Raw genomic sequence first — 15,000 nt, forward strand, 5'->3', positions numbered from 1 at the left:
TACCTTTTCCTAGGTAAATTTTGGCTGGCTTCCGACAGCTTTATATTCAACACATATCCATACCATGATCTTTTTGTCGTTCTCTCTTAACCTGTTCCGTTGTGGGGCAGTAATTATAAAAGTCAAGCCTTCTAAAGGGGAGATGACTGATATGAATATTCCTGTTTCATTCAGTAGTTGCAGTGATCACTAAATTTGACCTGCAAGAACTGCTAAAGTTGATGGGATTTAGGAAGCCTTCATGAAAAACAAGTCACAGCATATATCATGAGAGCTGCACATATCTGTTCAACAGTGAGGAGCTCAGCAGAGATCAGGAAAGTCAAACCTCTGGAGGTGCTGAAGAAAGAGAGCCGCAGTGGGAAGATACCATGAATGGTCAAAGAATCCAAACAACAGGAGGCTTTTTATGTGAGGAAGAAGTCTGGGTATAACATAAGGCATACAGTGGGGTAATGAAACTGAATAAAGAATTTAACGATCGTTTGAACCCTTAGCGAGGGAAACTTACCAAACTGAGTGCATAAAATTTGGTGGCACTAGAGCTAATGAATTAATTTCGATGCCGGGCACACTTGCACAACATGTTGTTTATGACCGAGTTGGCTTTATGCCAACAGGGGCTCTTGCATATAGAGTAGCCCGTAAATGCCATTCAGTGATTTGAAGTGATAAGATGGTTATGAATAAAATGAAACAAATATGATGGTATGCAACTGAAAATATGGTCAGTAAATGCATATTTCAACAGGTAGGATTTCAAACCCCCTTAATCCCTCAAGTTCTTGTCAATAGAAGAGAAAGAGTGATAGCGTTGCTTCATGATGTTGCCTTGTAATATGTATATCATCCTATAGTTTTGATATATTTACTCTTCTATTTATCATGTGTTATGTGTAATAATAATAATTGTTGAAATGTCATATGTAGTGTAATGTCAGGTCTCAAAAGGGTTAGTGATTTAGATAACTTGACAGCGTAATTTAGAATTAATAATATCTTTCTTGATAATAGTGTAGTAGTGGGAGAGAGAAATACAAGTTATAGACCAGATGTGCCATCTGTCACCAGTTAAGATAAGCGAGCGCTTTGTTTTGATTCACGTGTTGACAGGTCGGGAATAGCAATCAAGTCGTAAGACTTTGTCTCATATGAGAAGAAGACGAATGATTTCGCAATGTTACATATATTGTTCTGATTGCATCCGATATGATTTTCTGGTAAAGACACATACCTTTTGAGAAATATGGACAAGTGTTGCACTGAAGCACATAGCAACTGTGTCATGTTTAAGATTGCAATGCTCTGGTCACGTATTGTTCTAATTGCATCCCATATGATTTTTTGTTGGAGTCACCTTTTTGAGGGTAAAAGCACTCGTCGTTTGCATCATCTTCCTCTTCTAAAATTTTCTCTTGTATCTCATTCCCAAAATGCCTTAATGACATCATCTGGTTGTTTCATTTCCTGCTGGAATCCTAAAGTTTGTTTATTCCGATTTCAGAAACTGCTAGCGTTGGTTCTCTCTCTCTCTCTCTCCCTCTCGTTCTTCAAAAGAGAGAAATTTTAACGTAAAATATTTGTGGTCATTGATATTAAACGTAGCTTTTGAGATCTGAATGTAGGAAAAGTGTATATATTTAGCAATGGCGCCATACAAAAAATTGTTTTGTGAATCTAAAGCAGCTGCATTTCAAGTGATTTTGGGAAAGTTTTCACAAGCTTGTGTAAGGTAAAGTGAATTTTATTTATCATTACCATGATATAATAAGGTATATTAGGGAAATTTTGCCTTAGTGAAATTATCATTGACAAATCTTTTGTGCATTTTTGTGTGTTCTTGTGTTTGCAATCTCTTGATTTTTCACATTTTATATTTTGGTGATTTAACATTTATTTACTTAGTATTTTAAATATTTCTTGATAATTTAACATTGCCTATTTGATTTAATTTTCATTTACTAAGATTTTCTTTTCAAATCTTGAGTAATTCTTGATAGTTTACATTTTGCTTGATTAATTTAATTTCTTGATAAATTAAAGTTTTGCGATTTAGTTTCATTTAATAAATTAATTTAAAATGTTTAAAAACAGTGTTTCATTTATTGACCACCAGTGAATAGGATTAATTGTGTGCATAAGGCAGAGTGAAAAACATGTTTTGTTCCTTTAGTTTTGCTGAAGTGATTTAAGACCAGGGAAACAGTTAAAGTTGTTTGATGGAGTGATGCCCTTTTACTCTAGTATATTTCTTGTTTGATTGTTGATATCTCACACATATTCTGATAAAGCTAGATAGATTTTTCACATGATTAATGAGCTTTTTATGGGATCACTGTTACCTTTAGAGTACTCAGTCATAATTTTTATTGTAATAAGAGTTCAGGTATCTGGCTGAAGTGAGGTCAGTTTTTTAATTCTGTGATTAGTTGCGTAATAGCAAAGTCCTTGGAATACATTGTGACAGTTGTTTCTCTGCACAAGAGAGAGAGAGAGAGAGAGAGAGAGAGAGAGAGAGAGAGAGAGAGAGAGAGAGAGAGAACACACCAAAATGCCCGTGATCAAGAGTAAACACAGAGCTTCAGCACCTAGATGGAAGTTTCAAGTGAAGGTACTTAACCAACCATTTTTTGACTTGCTGATCTGGCCAAACTCTATAGATGGAGACTGGAAGTTGGAATGTGAAGTTTTTATGTAACTTGCTCTTATGTCCCAGAGAATCTAATCCCGAAACTAACCCATACAACCAGTAAGAGTAGGAGTTTATTGTGGCTTTCGTACAATCATACAGGGACGACGTGAATGTTTTGCTACCAACCGTAAAGAAGGGATAACGACTTACCATCATTGCCAGAATGTACGCAAATATCTACTTGTCATAATAAATTCTAGCGTCGTAATGGTCTCAGATTTTTTTATAAGTCACTTTAATCTGAGAACCTAAAATCCCAAAGGAAATGTTAAATTTTCAGTTGAAATGGCCCGCCTTAGTCATCAATTCACGAGAATTGAATTCCAAAACTAGTTCATTCAGTCTTCACCTTTTTGCAGAAAAATCAGGGCGAGCAGTCGCAATTTCATGCCCAAATTATTCAGCCCAGCTTTCGGCGAGAGAAAGAGAGAGAGAGAGAGAGAGAGAGAGAGAGAGAGAGAGAGAGAGAGAGAGAGAGAGAGAGAAACCATCTGAAATGTGGATAAATAAGTTCAAGCAATGAAGAATCAGAATTAAAAATCAAGAGGTCAGATTAAATACACATGACTTTGTGTGGACTAATAGGCATCCATTATACAGTAGTGCACATGGCAGGTAGATACTGTACATGTTATTGTGCGTCTCACGTCAGTTATTCATTCAGTGATTAAGGAAAACCTCTTATTTCAGATTACCTCTATCTTTTTCATTTAATGAATACTAAAAAAATTTATACAAGTTGATGTAGGACGTATTGTCAGGTAATATCTCGCAGCTCCTGACATAAAGTATTTATTTATACAGGGTGAATCAAAACTAGGTGGACAGTAGAAGATAACATTTATTTTGAGATTACGTATACTGTTATATTAATTAACACAATTCAGTTTTCATTAAAAAATTGTTACATTTACAATTAAATTTTATTGTATACAATAATACAATACAAAGGCACTGAAAATATTATTAATGAATGCAGGTGCTCAAACTGCTGTCCATCACAATTGGCGCAACTTTGAAGTCTCCCTTTCACGCTTCGACAGACATTTTTGCACAAGTCTCTTTGTGTATAATTTCTTGAAATGCATCTCTGATGTGATTTTTCAAATCACCAACACTTTGTGTTTTTACTACAAACTTTGTCCTTGAGAACACCCCAGAAGAAAAATCCATTGGGGTAAATTCAGGTGAAGGTGCTGGCCAATCAATGGGTCCTCTTTGGCCAATCCATTTCTTGGGAAATGTGTCATCGAGATCTCACGGATGACTGCTTTTGAATAATGTGGAGGACCCCATCTGGTTGGAAATAGAGGTCATGTGAATTACCCTGTTGTTGTAACTGTGGAACAACTTGTTTCATTAGAATTTCGAGATACTTATCGCCTGTGACTGTTCCATCAAAAAAAAAAAAAAAAGTTGGTCCTAAAACACCAGAAATAGAAATACACCCAAAACAGTGACACCAGGCTGGTTTAGTAGTTGTTCTAATGTTAAATGCATGTTTTCACTATCCCAGTAAATGTAATTATGTCAGTTAACAAGACCAGTTAATTTGAAAGAAGCTTCATCGGACCACACAATGTTATATGAATTACTAGATTTTCTATAATTTCATTCGGCATGATTTCACTAAATTGCAGCCGCCTGTCTGGGTCATCCTCCAATAGGCCATGAAATAGCCGAGGACGATAAGGTTTCCACCCAATAGATTTCAGAATTCGTATAATAGAGGTTTTTGAAATGTTCAGTTCTGCCAAGGGTCTTCTGGTTGACTTTTTGGGACTGAGAAAATGCCTCGGCAACAAGTTACTTATGATCCTCTGTGCAAACTGCTCTGAGTTAAGAAGTTTTTTGGGGCATCAGGAATTGAGCCAGTGGTATCAAATTTGTCACAAATGCGGTAAATGGTTTGTCTCTTTGGGGCTTCAGGACCAAATGTTTCCATTCATCGCCTTCTAACGGTTTCAGCATTTTGAGACTTCCAATACTCTTTTAACACCCATTTTCTTGCATCAGTATTCAAATTGCTTGCCATTATCGGTTATCTGAAAAGAAAAAAAAATATCAAATTTAAATAAATTTACTTATTGAATTTAATATAACATAACACGAATGCCACCGACTGTCCACCTACTTTTGGTTCACCCAATATATTTGGTTTCCAAACATTTACCAGGCGTGTTTAGGCAGGGAGAAAATGTCCATTTACTTACAATAAGTGAGAGAGAGAGAGAGAGAGAGAGAGAGAGAGAGAGAGAGAGAGAGAGAGAGAGAGAGAGAGAGAGAGAGAATTTTTTCTTTCTTTCCCAAAGGCATTTTATTCCCCAATCCTTCCTCCATTCTTAATTTTTGTTGTTTAGTCTCACTGCCTCATCCAACCCTCTTACAGGAGCAAGCTTTCAATATAAATTGTGGTATTAAGACTGTCAAATAAATGTCTTGTTCCTGACTAAGAACCTGTGCTGGCATAAGACCAGCTCCAACTGCAAACATTCCTGGCCTCTGAAGCCTCCCTTCATACCCCCTTCCTTAGTCCCCACATTATTTCCTTCCATTTGCCAAATACCCCCAAACCTCCTCAACCCCCATCTTCTTTATCAGACTTCAGGTGAGTAAAGCTAAGCATTTTCCCTTTTCCTTGTCAGTCAATATAAAATAAGTAATACATTACCTGAAATCAAATGATTTAAGCAATGAAAATTTGCGCCAAATATTCAGGAATAAGTATGGAGTGTAAACAAAATGTAGCGTTTTCAATTAAAAACCGAAAATAAATAAAAATAAGAATGGGAGTCCTATGGGAAAGTAACTTCATGTTTGTCCGAGTTGAGCAGGAAGGCGAAACCCGACCATTCAAAACCTGAGTGACTCCGCCCCCAAGTCTCTCAGAACACCAAAAGTACTATGGAACAGCTCAGACAGAGAGAGCACACCAGTGCTCACTTTTCGAGCAAATTCACGCTTTTACCCTCGAGCGTTTGCTGCCTGCCTCTTGAACCACCTGCAGTAGGCTACTTCACGGGTTGTGTGTTAGGGTGCATCTACCGTAGGTGCACTGTCGAGGTCTAGGTCCTTCAGGAGTTCATTTCATTCACCGCAACTTGAGAACGAGACTGGCGATACAAGAGAGAGAAAGAGTAACGCCAGGAGCACTCTTCAGGAGTGCCATGCCCGGTACAAAGGTCTTACTTATTCTGCCTCTCTCATGTGCCTTTTATTATAAACAAATGGTGTTCTGATTTAACAGGCACTCCTCTCCTTTCTTTTGGAAAGAGCAATTTCATTGGGAAGGCACTCATACTCATTGGCATTCCCGATTATTCCCTTACTCATTTGCTTTGAGGCCGAAGATAATTTGATGGTAAGAGTTATTCAGACTGAAGGCAATTTAATTATCCTTTACATATTTTTTCATTAACTTTGCATTCAGTCTTTACGACGGGCGGTACTAAGTTGTTGATGGATGGAGTTCATAACACGAAAATTACTCTTGCCCTCAAAAGAGGACCTATGATGCAATACCTGAATTAACACTCCTGTGTCGATGACATATGCATTTCAAAGATTTGTTGAGTGTTAAAGGTAGGATATAAGTAGAGCTGAATGATGCAGCAGTGGAATTAAGGGTTCCGAGCAAAACCTATTCAAGAATGATTGTGAGGGAGATTGTTGAGGTTATAGGAGGGACAACTAAAAGATTGATGAACTGAAGAACAGTAGGTAAGCGTAGATGGGATCACAAATGAGATTATGTGGTAAAGTGGTAAAATCCTGACTTACTGGCTGATAAGACTGTGCAAGGTATTTCTGTTCGGAAGAAAGGTTTCGAAGGACAAAATAGAGGAATTATTCTCCTCATATGAGTGTAAAGGTGATGGACTTTACTTTAAGACTATATTAACACAATATTAATTTGTACAACAAAAAAGATGTAAGGTAGTATTTTGATCCAGAAAGTATGATAGATGACCGAGGACTTGCTAGGGGTAGAGTAGTGTACATTTAGACAATGAAGAGGTTGTGCGGATCAGTTTCCTATTATGAGAATTTTGAGAAAAGATGGAAAAAGGTGAGTTTGGGGTACATGGGGAAATGCGAGAGAACTGAGAAATATGCAAAGTTAAGAAGAAGTAAAAAAAGATAGTGAAAAAAACATTATTCAAAATCTGAGTCCGACATTCTCTCAGGTTTACTCTGCTCATCTTAAACCGTTTATTTACATAGAAGAGTAAGAGAGGAGGAAAACAAGGAAAATTATCAATTAGATCATATCCACGGTAAAATGAGATGAAACCTTATCTCACTTTACTGTAGATATGATAAAACTAATAATTGTCCATGTTTTTTCCCCACCCACACTCTTGTCAATAAACTGTCTATTTAAAGCGTAGTAGACCAGTGAGAATTATGCAAAATGATGAAAAGTTACATACTGATTTTCCCTATATCTTTCCCATTCTAATTTTTAAGTCATTGAGGATGAGCCCCAAAAAATGTATGACTTTTCGCATCCTTCTGGATGCTAGGTGAGGTGAAAAAGCCAAGTTTCGCGTTATAGAAAAACCCAGTAATCGATGTCTTCTTCACAATATGCCTCTTAGTGAACGGTAGTCTTTATTTCCTTTGCATGATTTGGGAACGCTCAGTATCCTCTATACATCTCATACTTAGGATAAATAGAGGTGTCACTTTACAAGGATTGAGTTGACTTATTCACGAAAGCCATAATTAAACATAGGTAAATGAAACTCTCTGGGAACAAAATGAATTACACCAAAACTCCTGTAGACATCCATCTCATTATTTAAATTTTTCGGCGCTTGGAAACTCTTCCTGTGGATCAGCCTCTAAAGGCCTCTAAGCACAGCCTTTAGTTTCACATTTCCAGCAATGTATCGCTGTCTACTATTCCCCGTAGGGGGTAGTGCCGTCGGTGCACCTCATGCAGTGCACTGTAGGCATTACTTAAGGTTCTTTGCAGCGTAATGCCTTCGGCCCCTAGCTGCAACCCCTTTCGTTCTTTTTACTGTACCTCCTTTCATATTCTCTTTCTTCCATCTTACTTTCCACCCTCTCCTAATAAGTGACTCATAGAGCGACTGCTTTGAGGTTTTCCTCCTGTTACACCTTTCAAACCTTTAACTGTCAATTTCCGTTTCAGCGGTGAATGACCTCATAGGCCCCAGTGCTTGGCCTTTGGACTAAATTCTACATTCAGTTCAATTCAGTTCACTGTCAACTATTGGTTTTTTGGATTCGCACGTTAATCAGAACACATAGATAGCCTGGATGACGGACACAAACCCACCTCCTCAGGGTTTGTCCTCACTGCATGTAAACGTGTCACAAACACGTCGAGAACTTATTCCATATATATCACAAACAGGTTGACCACTAGTCAGTGACATATTAGTGGTTCTAACCAGTGCTTCTTCTTATGCATATCTAGCATTTGGCAAAGTTTGTTTTGTTTACAGACTGTTTGTGACATGTATGCGACAAGTTGCCGAGATGTTTTTTGGAAATGTTTTACTGTAGTATAGATCGATTCCAGCTAAAGTTTTGCCAGATTTTCTCTGGATTTGTTACTACTTTCGTTATGGATTTCCTTCGCCTCTTTTTCTTCACAATTAAGCAAAATTTAGATGGCCCTGACCCATATTCATTCTGTTAATTACCATAAATCAAAAAAAGGATAATTTCACAACAGAAGCAACTATATATATATATATATATATATATATATATATATATATATATATATATATATATATATATAAATTACATTGTAGTATGTAATATATATATGTATATATATATATATATATATATATATATATATATATATATATATATATATATATATATATATATATATAACTTTAATTATCGCTGTTTCGGTACCTTTATTTTTTTATTTGCATTGATAAGATTGTTTTTGCGATATTCAGAAGTTTTTGCCCTCAAAAGTCCAAACTAACAATCTCTCTCTCTCTCTCTCTCTCTCTCTCTCTCTCTCCCCACAAGCGACACATTCTCTCTTTCAGTATGACGCACCTAGCCCTTTTTTATGCATCTTTTGATACCTCTCTATCACTAAGCAGATTAGAATTTCATCTCCCTTTTATCGTATTTTTCCTTGTTAATGACGCCTTTATCTCGAGAGTAATCTATTCACTGTGACGTACAGATAAGCAATCATAACTACCGCCCGAGGCTTGTCAATCCTTCCATCACCTGGTAAGCTGCATTCCTCAACAGATACGTTGTGTTTGTCATCAACGACTCGACGATAATGAAGAGAACATTCTCAATCTGTCCCGAGTGGAAACATTGCATAAAATCACACCCTGTTAACGCATAAAAAAATGTCTGAATGCACATTTCGTATGCAGGAGAGAAGTAAATAAGAGGCCTTCATATGTTAGGCATGAAAATGCACGGGAAGTGTCCTTGGCAGCTAACGCTCACCAGACCACCGGTTGACTTTGGGCAAAGGGGATACGTTATGGTCATCAGAACCCCAGTAGTTCTGCCTCATAGTTAGTGATGTTCCATGATCGCAGGAGGGAGGGTCAAAGCTGCTATGTATATGTATATATAAATATATATATGTATGTATGTATGTATGTATGTACGTATATATGCATATATATAATATATAGACATATGCAAACGCAAACACACACACATACATACATACATATATATATATATATATATATATATATATATATATGTGTGTGTGTGTGTGTGTGTGTGTGTTTGTTTGTGTGTGTGTGTGTAATATGTCACGAAACTGCACGTGACAAATATATACGTAGATAACCATTTGAAAGGTGAAAATTAAAGACCAAGTACCAAGTACTTTCGAGTATCACGAAGTCTTCTTTGGGGCATAGAGTACTCCAAAGTACCCCTCAAGAAGTGTACATGATACGCGAAAGAGTTGGTAGCTGGTCTGAAATTTTCACCTTTCAAATGGTTATGTACGTATATATTTGTCTCGTGCAGTTTGATAACTTATTACACGCACACTGTATACAAATTATGCGTGTATATATGTACACACACACACACATATATATGTATATATATATATATATATATATATATATATATATATATATATATATATATATATATATATATATATATATATATATATATATATATATATATATGAAATTTTTACCACACCGTGATTTATATACATTCATGAAGCTTCAAAAGTCGCTTAATATCCAATTCACGCTACTTCGGGAATATCCCCGATGGGGAATGATCACCGAAGGGGAATTTTTTTTAAGTGATAAATGGCTCGGGTTCCGATCCGTTCATCATTTTAAAAAATTCCCCTTCGGTGATAATTCCCCGCTGGGATACTTTCCGGAGACATTTACTTTCGCGATGCGACTCATGGAAAAGTGTTTGAGGGAAGGGACGGGGAATACGTAAAGGAGAAAGGAAGGAGGAAGCGTGTGCGAAAATTGCTTTCGCTTTTGTTTAGGTTTTCTCCACCACAAAAGAATCTGACTTTTGTCGTTTTCTTGTTTATGTGACTGCGCCAGCGAGTAGTTCACATCACCTTTACGCAGTCATCTTATGATTCTGGAGTGGGTTGGTGGATTTTGGGGGTGGATGGGGGAGCGGGGGATGGCAGCAGGTCATCGGCATATTTTTTTACAAATATATAAAAACTCTTATTAGGCTACTTTGTAGAACAAACCATCAGATAAAATTAGGTTGAGTAAGAATTTATATGCAAGTACAGCGATCTCTCTCTCTCTCTCTCTCTCTCTCTCTCTCTCTCTCTCTCTCTCTCTCTCTCTCTCTGATCTAGTAGCGCAGTGCCAGAGCATTCAGTTCACAAACTGAATAACCGGAGTTCGATTCCGTAACTAGACGAGGAAAGTATAAAGGTTGGGGATCATACCCTAAAATCAGTATGCCTCTGCTGAACTAAGCAGTGAATTATGTACCTACCCTAAGCATTTCAACGCCCGTGTCTTATCGTATTATTGTAATTACATATAAACTACATTGCTGATTGACATGGCATTGTAAAACAGTTCGTTTTAGACCTTCCCCTATTTAGGAAAAATACAATAAGGTATGTACTCCCTCTCGTTGATGAAATTTATATCGATACATCATTAGAATAAGCTGGGTGAAGGTATAGTCATTAATATGACAATAGGCAACTCAGCCGCTAAGACGGCTCAGGTGTGAAGTGTGGATCATGACGTATGACTGACGTTTACCTTTGCCCCACCTCCCATTCATGGATGACCCCGTGCGTACACTAAAATATATTGATACTCGATGGGATTTAAGGATACTGAGCCGATGCTGTTTAAGAATGAATTTATATCTGGTCTTAGTAAGTTGAGATTATATCCTAAGCAATCAATTCAAAGAAATTATCAATTTGTCACCTGAACACTGATTAGTCTATGAGCAAGGGTGTCAAGTCAGATTCGGAGACCTTTGACAGGAAGCAACGTTAGCGGGAGCATTTGTGTTTTGCTGTATTCGTATTCACCTGAATATAATAGCATTTTAAAAAGCCAACATAATGAGCAATTGTCCGCAAGGTTGCCGTAAAATGCTCATATTGCGACTCTTCAACGTCTTTAAGAAGAGCAAGAAAACAATCGTTTGAGATTAGCCTGAATAGGTATAAAGGTATCGTCTTTACAGTTTCCCACCCTGTAATGGAGTTGCCAAGAGGCAAAATTATATTTAGCTTAAAATAAAATAAGGTTTTCTGAAAATTTCAGATTCCTTTTCATTGTGTTTACAAGAATGTCTAGCATAAAATCAAGCAGATGCCACATTAGCACTCTTGCGTATTCTTAATTACGGGGGAAACATCCTCTTAGATAATTTATACTTTGTTATTTTTCCTTCTATCCTTAAAACGGTGTATCGGACAAGCAAAGGCATCAACACCGAAGTTGTCCAGAGAATAAATTCTGCAAGGCGTACTTTAGACACAAATGGATCTATAAGGTCTGGACAATTATATGCTACATGATAGAAAAAGGCATTATCCCAAGATTTTATCGAAAAAAACTCAAGAGGCAAAAATATTCATTGCATATCCAGCGAAATTTTTTATTGTAGAGGGCAAAAATTTTGAAGTTGGTTTTGCATTGTTTTTATTTTAATTTATATATATATATATATATATATATATATATATATATATATATATATATATATATATATATATATTCATTATTTTTCTTGCATTATGTGAAGCCCCCTTGAGAAAGAGGGAAAAATTATTGTTGCTACCAACAAACTGTCCTGTGAAGTTTTTAATTCGCTATTTAAATTACTTGGCCTCAGGGGAGGGGGGGGTGTAATTTTTTTTCATATTTTGGATAAGATGTCAAATTATTAACATTTAGTTAATCGGACGTTTGGCAATGCAGTTTTTAGAGAGTACATTAACAAAACGCTGGAAATGATTACTGAGTTGCAAGTATACTGTTAAGGAAGTTTGCGTCTTTATTCTTGGTATGACCCAAAAGTAATGGGACCCCTTTTGTTAGCGAAAGGGCTCATGAACCTTTGGAAAGGACCATAGTTGCCAGATTTTCATCCATAAATTATCGTACATCAGCCTCAAAATTATCGTATTTTCTGATTATTATCATACACACCTTGAAACTGGTCGGTTTTTTAGGTATTTTCTCTTAAAATGGGTTTAAATTAGGGTAATTTATGCTTTTTATTGCATAGTTACAATTTCCAAAATTATCGTACATGACAGAAAATGTCAGCATTTTTATCATCTAAGACCTCCAATTATCGTACATGTAAGATGATTATTGTACGAATGGCAATGCTGGATAGGGGTAATAAGGTTTCGTTCCGAAGCAGAGAGGGATATGCTAAATGTCGTTACCTAATCCAAACGGTGCAACCATTTTTAATGCTGTATGATCAGTTTTATGACAATCCATGGCGTTGCGTTGCAATTAAGAAAACAAAAGCTATGTCGTCTTATTTTATCCATACTCATCAAAATCCATAAAAATAACACCTGTAATGGCCCAATCTAAAGCAACCCTACCCCACTACCACGTCACTCTCATCCCACCCCACCCCACGATCGTGCCCCACCCTATCCCATAGGGCTGTTTGATTGGCCGCCTGTTTATCAGCTAATGAACGGGGACCGGCTGGGTAACTTTTTTCTTTAGTGACAGGAATTTGATTGATTACCTATTTGATAGATGCAATAATGGCCATCTGCTGTGGAAATGCGTTTTGTTCATTGAATTTTAGTTTAGCGGTGCCATAGTTTTTTTCTCAAAATGGCCATTTTCAAACTCTATCTCTTTTTTGCTATTTACTGTGATTTCATGAAATGTACATGAGAAATAGGTGTGGTTCAGAGCTACAATAATCTGATTTGACTTTTAGAGAATAGTTATCATTTTCCGAGTTATGGGTTTTTTTTCCTGTTTCCCACTTTTTCTTTAAGTGGAAAAAATTGGAAATAAAGGAAAAGAACTCATAACTGAAAAAAAATAACTACTCCTAAAAAGTCAGATTAAATTCTTGTAACTCTGAACCTATTTGTATTACACAAATAGATTTCATGAACTCACAGTAAATAGCAAAACAGAAGAGTTTGAAAATGGCAATTTTTCTTGGAAAAAATTATGGCATCGCAAAACCAAAATTCGCTGAACAAAAATTTCTTCCACAGCAGGTGGCCACTATCTGTTATCAAAATAGGCTATGAATCCTATTCCTGCCGTAAAAAAATAAAAAAATTTTACCCAGCCGGTCCCCTCAAGGAAAGGATTCTCATAATGGAATGAAAGGACACTGCAATATACTAAGACTGTCAATTATATGTGTCATCTTGTTGTCATTATTTAATTAGTGGATTAGTCTTAGCTTTAATTTTAAATGTTAAATTATTGTCACAATGTATTAGCTAGTTTTCCTCCTCTGGTGGTTCTTGTGTTTACGTTTTCACTAACGACCGTTTTGTCTTTCATGTTTTGAGGGTGTACGGCTTTTCTCCCCAGCTCCCCCACCCCCTCCGCCCCAGGAGGCCGAGGGGTTGTCAACGTCCCGAAGGAAGTGGTGGACAATTGTGTTCTGAACCTTGACCTGGGTGTTTCTTCTTGATTTTGGCCGCTGTTGTTGACTGCTACGTTTTTGGCATCCTGAACTTAGGATTATTTTGGATCCACTACCTTCAGCAGCTGGAGGATTTATTCATTTATTATCCTGCTACGCCCTTGGTTCAGTTACCATAGCCAAGGGGACCTCTCTGTCCAACGGTACGGTATTTGGACTTTAGTTTGTATGCTGAGCAAGACGCCTCAGTTGGATCACGGCCTGTGAATTGGTGGAGGTATAGGCCAGCGCCGTAGTTGGGCCCATAATTGGACATCACCCTGTCTCAATCTCCAGACGTGGAGATTCTTAGTTTAACCAGATCACGGCTTTGTTACAAGGACCACCTCTAAATACTTTAGTGCTGTATTTTGGTTAGGTTATTCATTCTTTTTGAACTTCTCCTCCTTTCTGGGCCCCCTCCATATTGCGTTTGAATGTGTTGTTTTTCTATTTATTAATTGGGTAAGTGTTTTCTTTATATATTAAGCGTAATTGTTTTTTCATTATAATTATTGTATTTAGTGGTTCAGGCGTCATGTCTGTCTATATCTTCATGTATTAAAATTAAGTTATTTTTCTTAGTGTTTATTTTCACCCTCAAAATTGGTTTTGCACACATTGGTTGATAGTCTTGTGATACGATTTCACTTACTGTGAATTTCGTATTCTGGTTAGTGAATACTAGTATTGGATAATTATACAAGTGTATTGTAGTGGTGGTAAAACGACCCATCACAATATGCCTTGAACCTTCAGAGATCCATCAAGAGTAAACTTGATTAAAATGGTTGTTCTTTATCATTGCAGATCAGAAGGACCATACGACCTTGTTGCTGAGGTATTCAATATGTCAACCAATTCCGTTTGTAGGATGATCAACCGCCACACAAGGTCACGCCCAGTTGTGGGGCAACAAGTACCACCACCAACCCCAATGCCATCATCAACCCAGCTGGCATCACCAATTCTGCTGCCATCATCAACCCAGCTGCCACCACCGACTCCACTGCCATCATCAACCCAGCTGCCAACACCAACTCTGCTGCCATCATCAACCCAACTGCCAACACCAACTCCACTGCCATCATCAACCCAGCTATCACTATCAACTACACTGCCATCATCATCCCTGCTACCACCACCGACTCCACTGC

General features: G+C 37.1%; 1 protein-coding gene across 1 annotated transcript in view; it reads left to right on the top strand.

Moving 5' to 3' along the window:
- Window positions 1–15,000, top strand: part of LOC136825620 (uncharacterized) — a 30,753-nt gene that overhangs the window by 14,548 nt on the left and 1,205 nt on the right. Inside the window, exon 2 of the mRNA XM_067082208.1 lies at window positions 14,654–15,000. This exon is cut by the window's right edge and continues 1,205 nt beyond it. Coding sequence (XP_066938309.1) covers window positions 14,654–15,000 — 347 coding nt within the window. The remainder of the gene's footprint in view (window positions 1–14,653) is intronic.

Source organism: Macrobrachium rosenbergii, chromosome 39 (genome assembly GCF_040412425.1).
Source record: "Macrobrachium rosenbergii isolate ZJJX-2024 chromosome 39, ASM4041242v1, whole genome shotgun sequence".
Taxonomy (NCBI): domain Eukaryota; kingdom Metazoa; phylum Arthropoda; class Malacostraca; order Decapoda; family Palaemonidae; genus Macrobrachium; species Macrobrachium rosenbergii.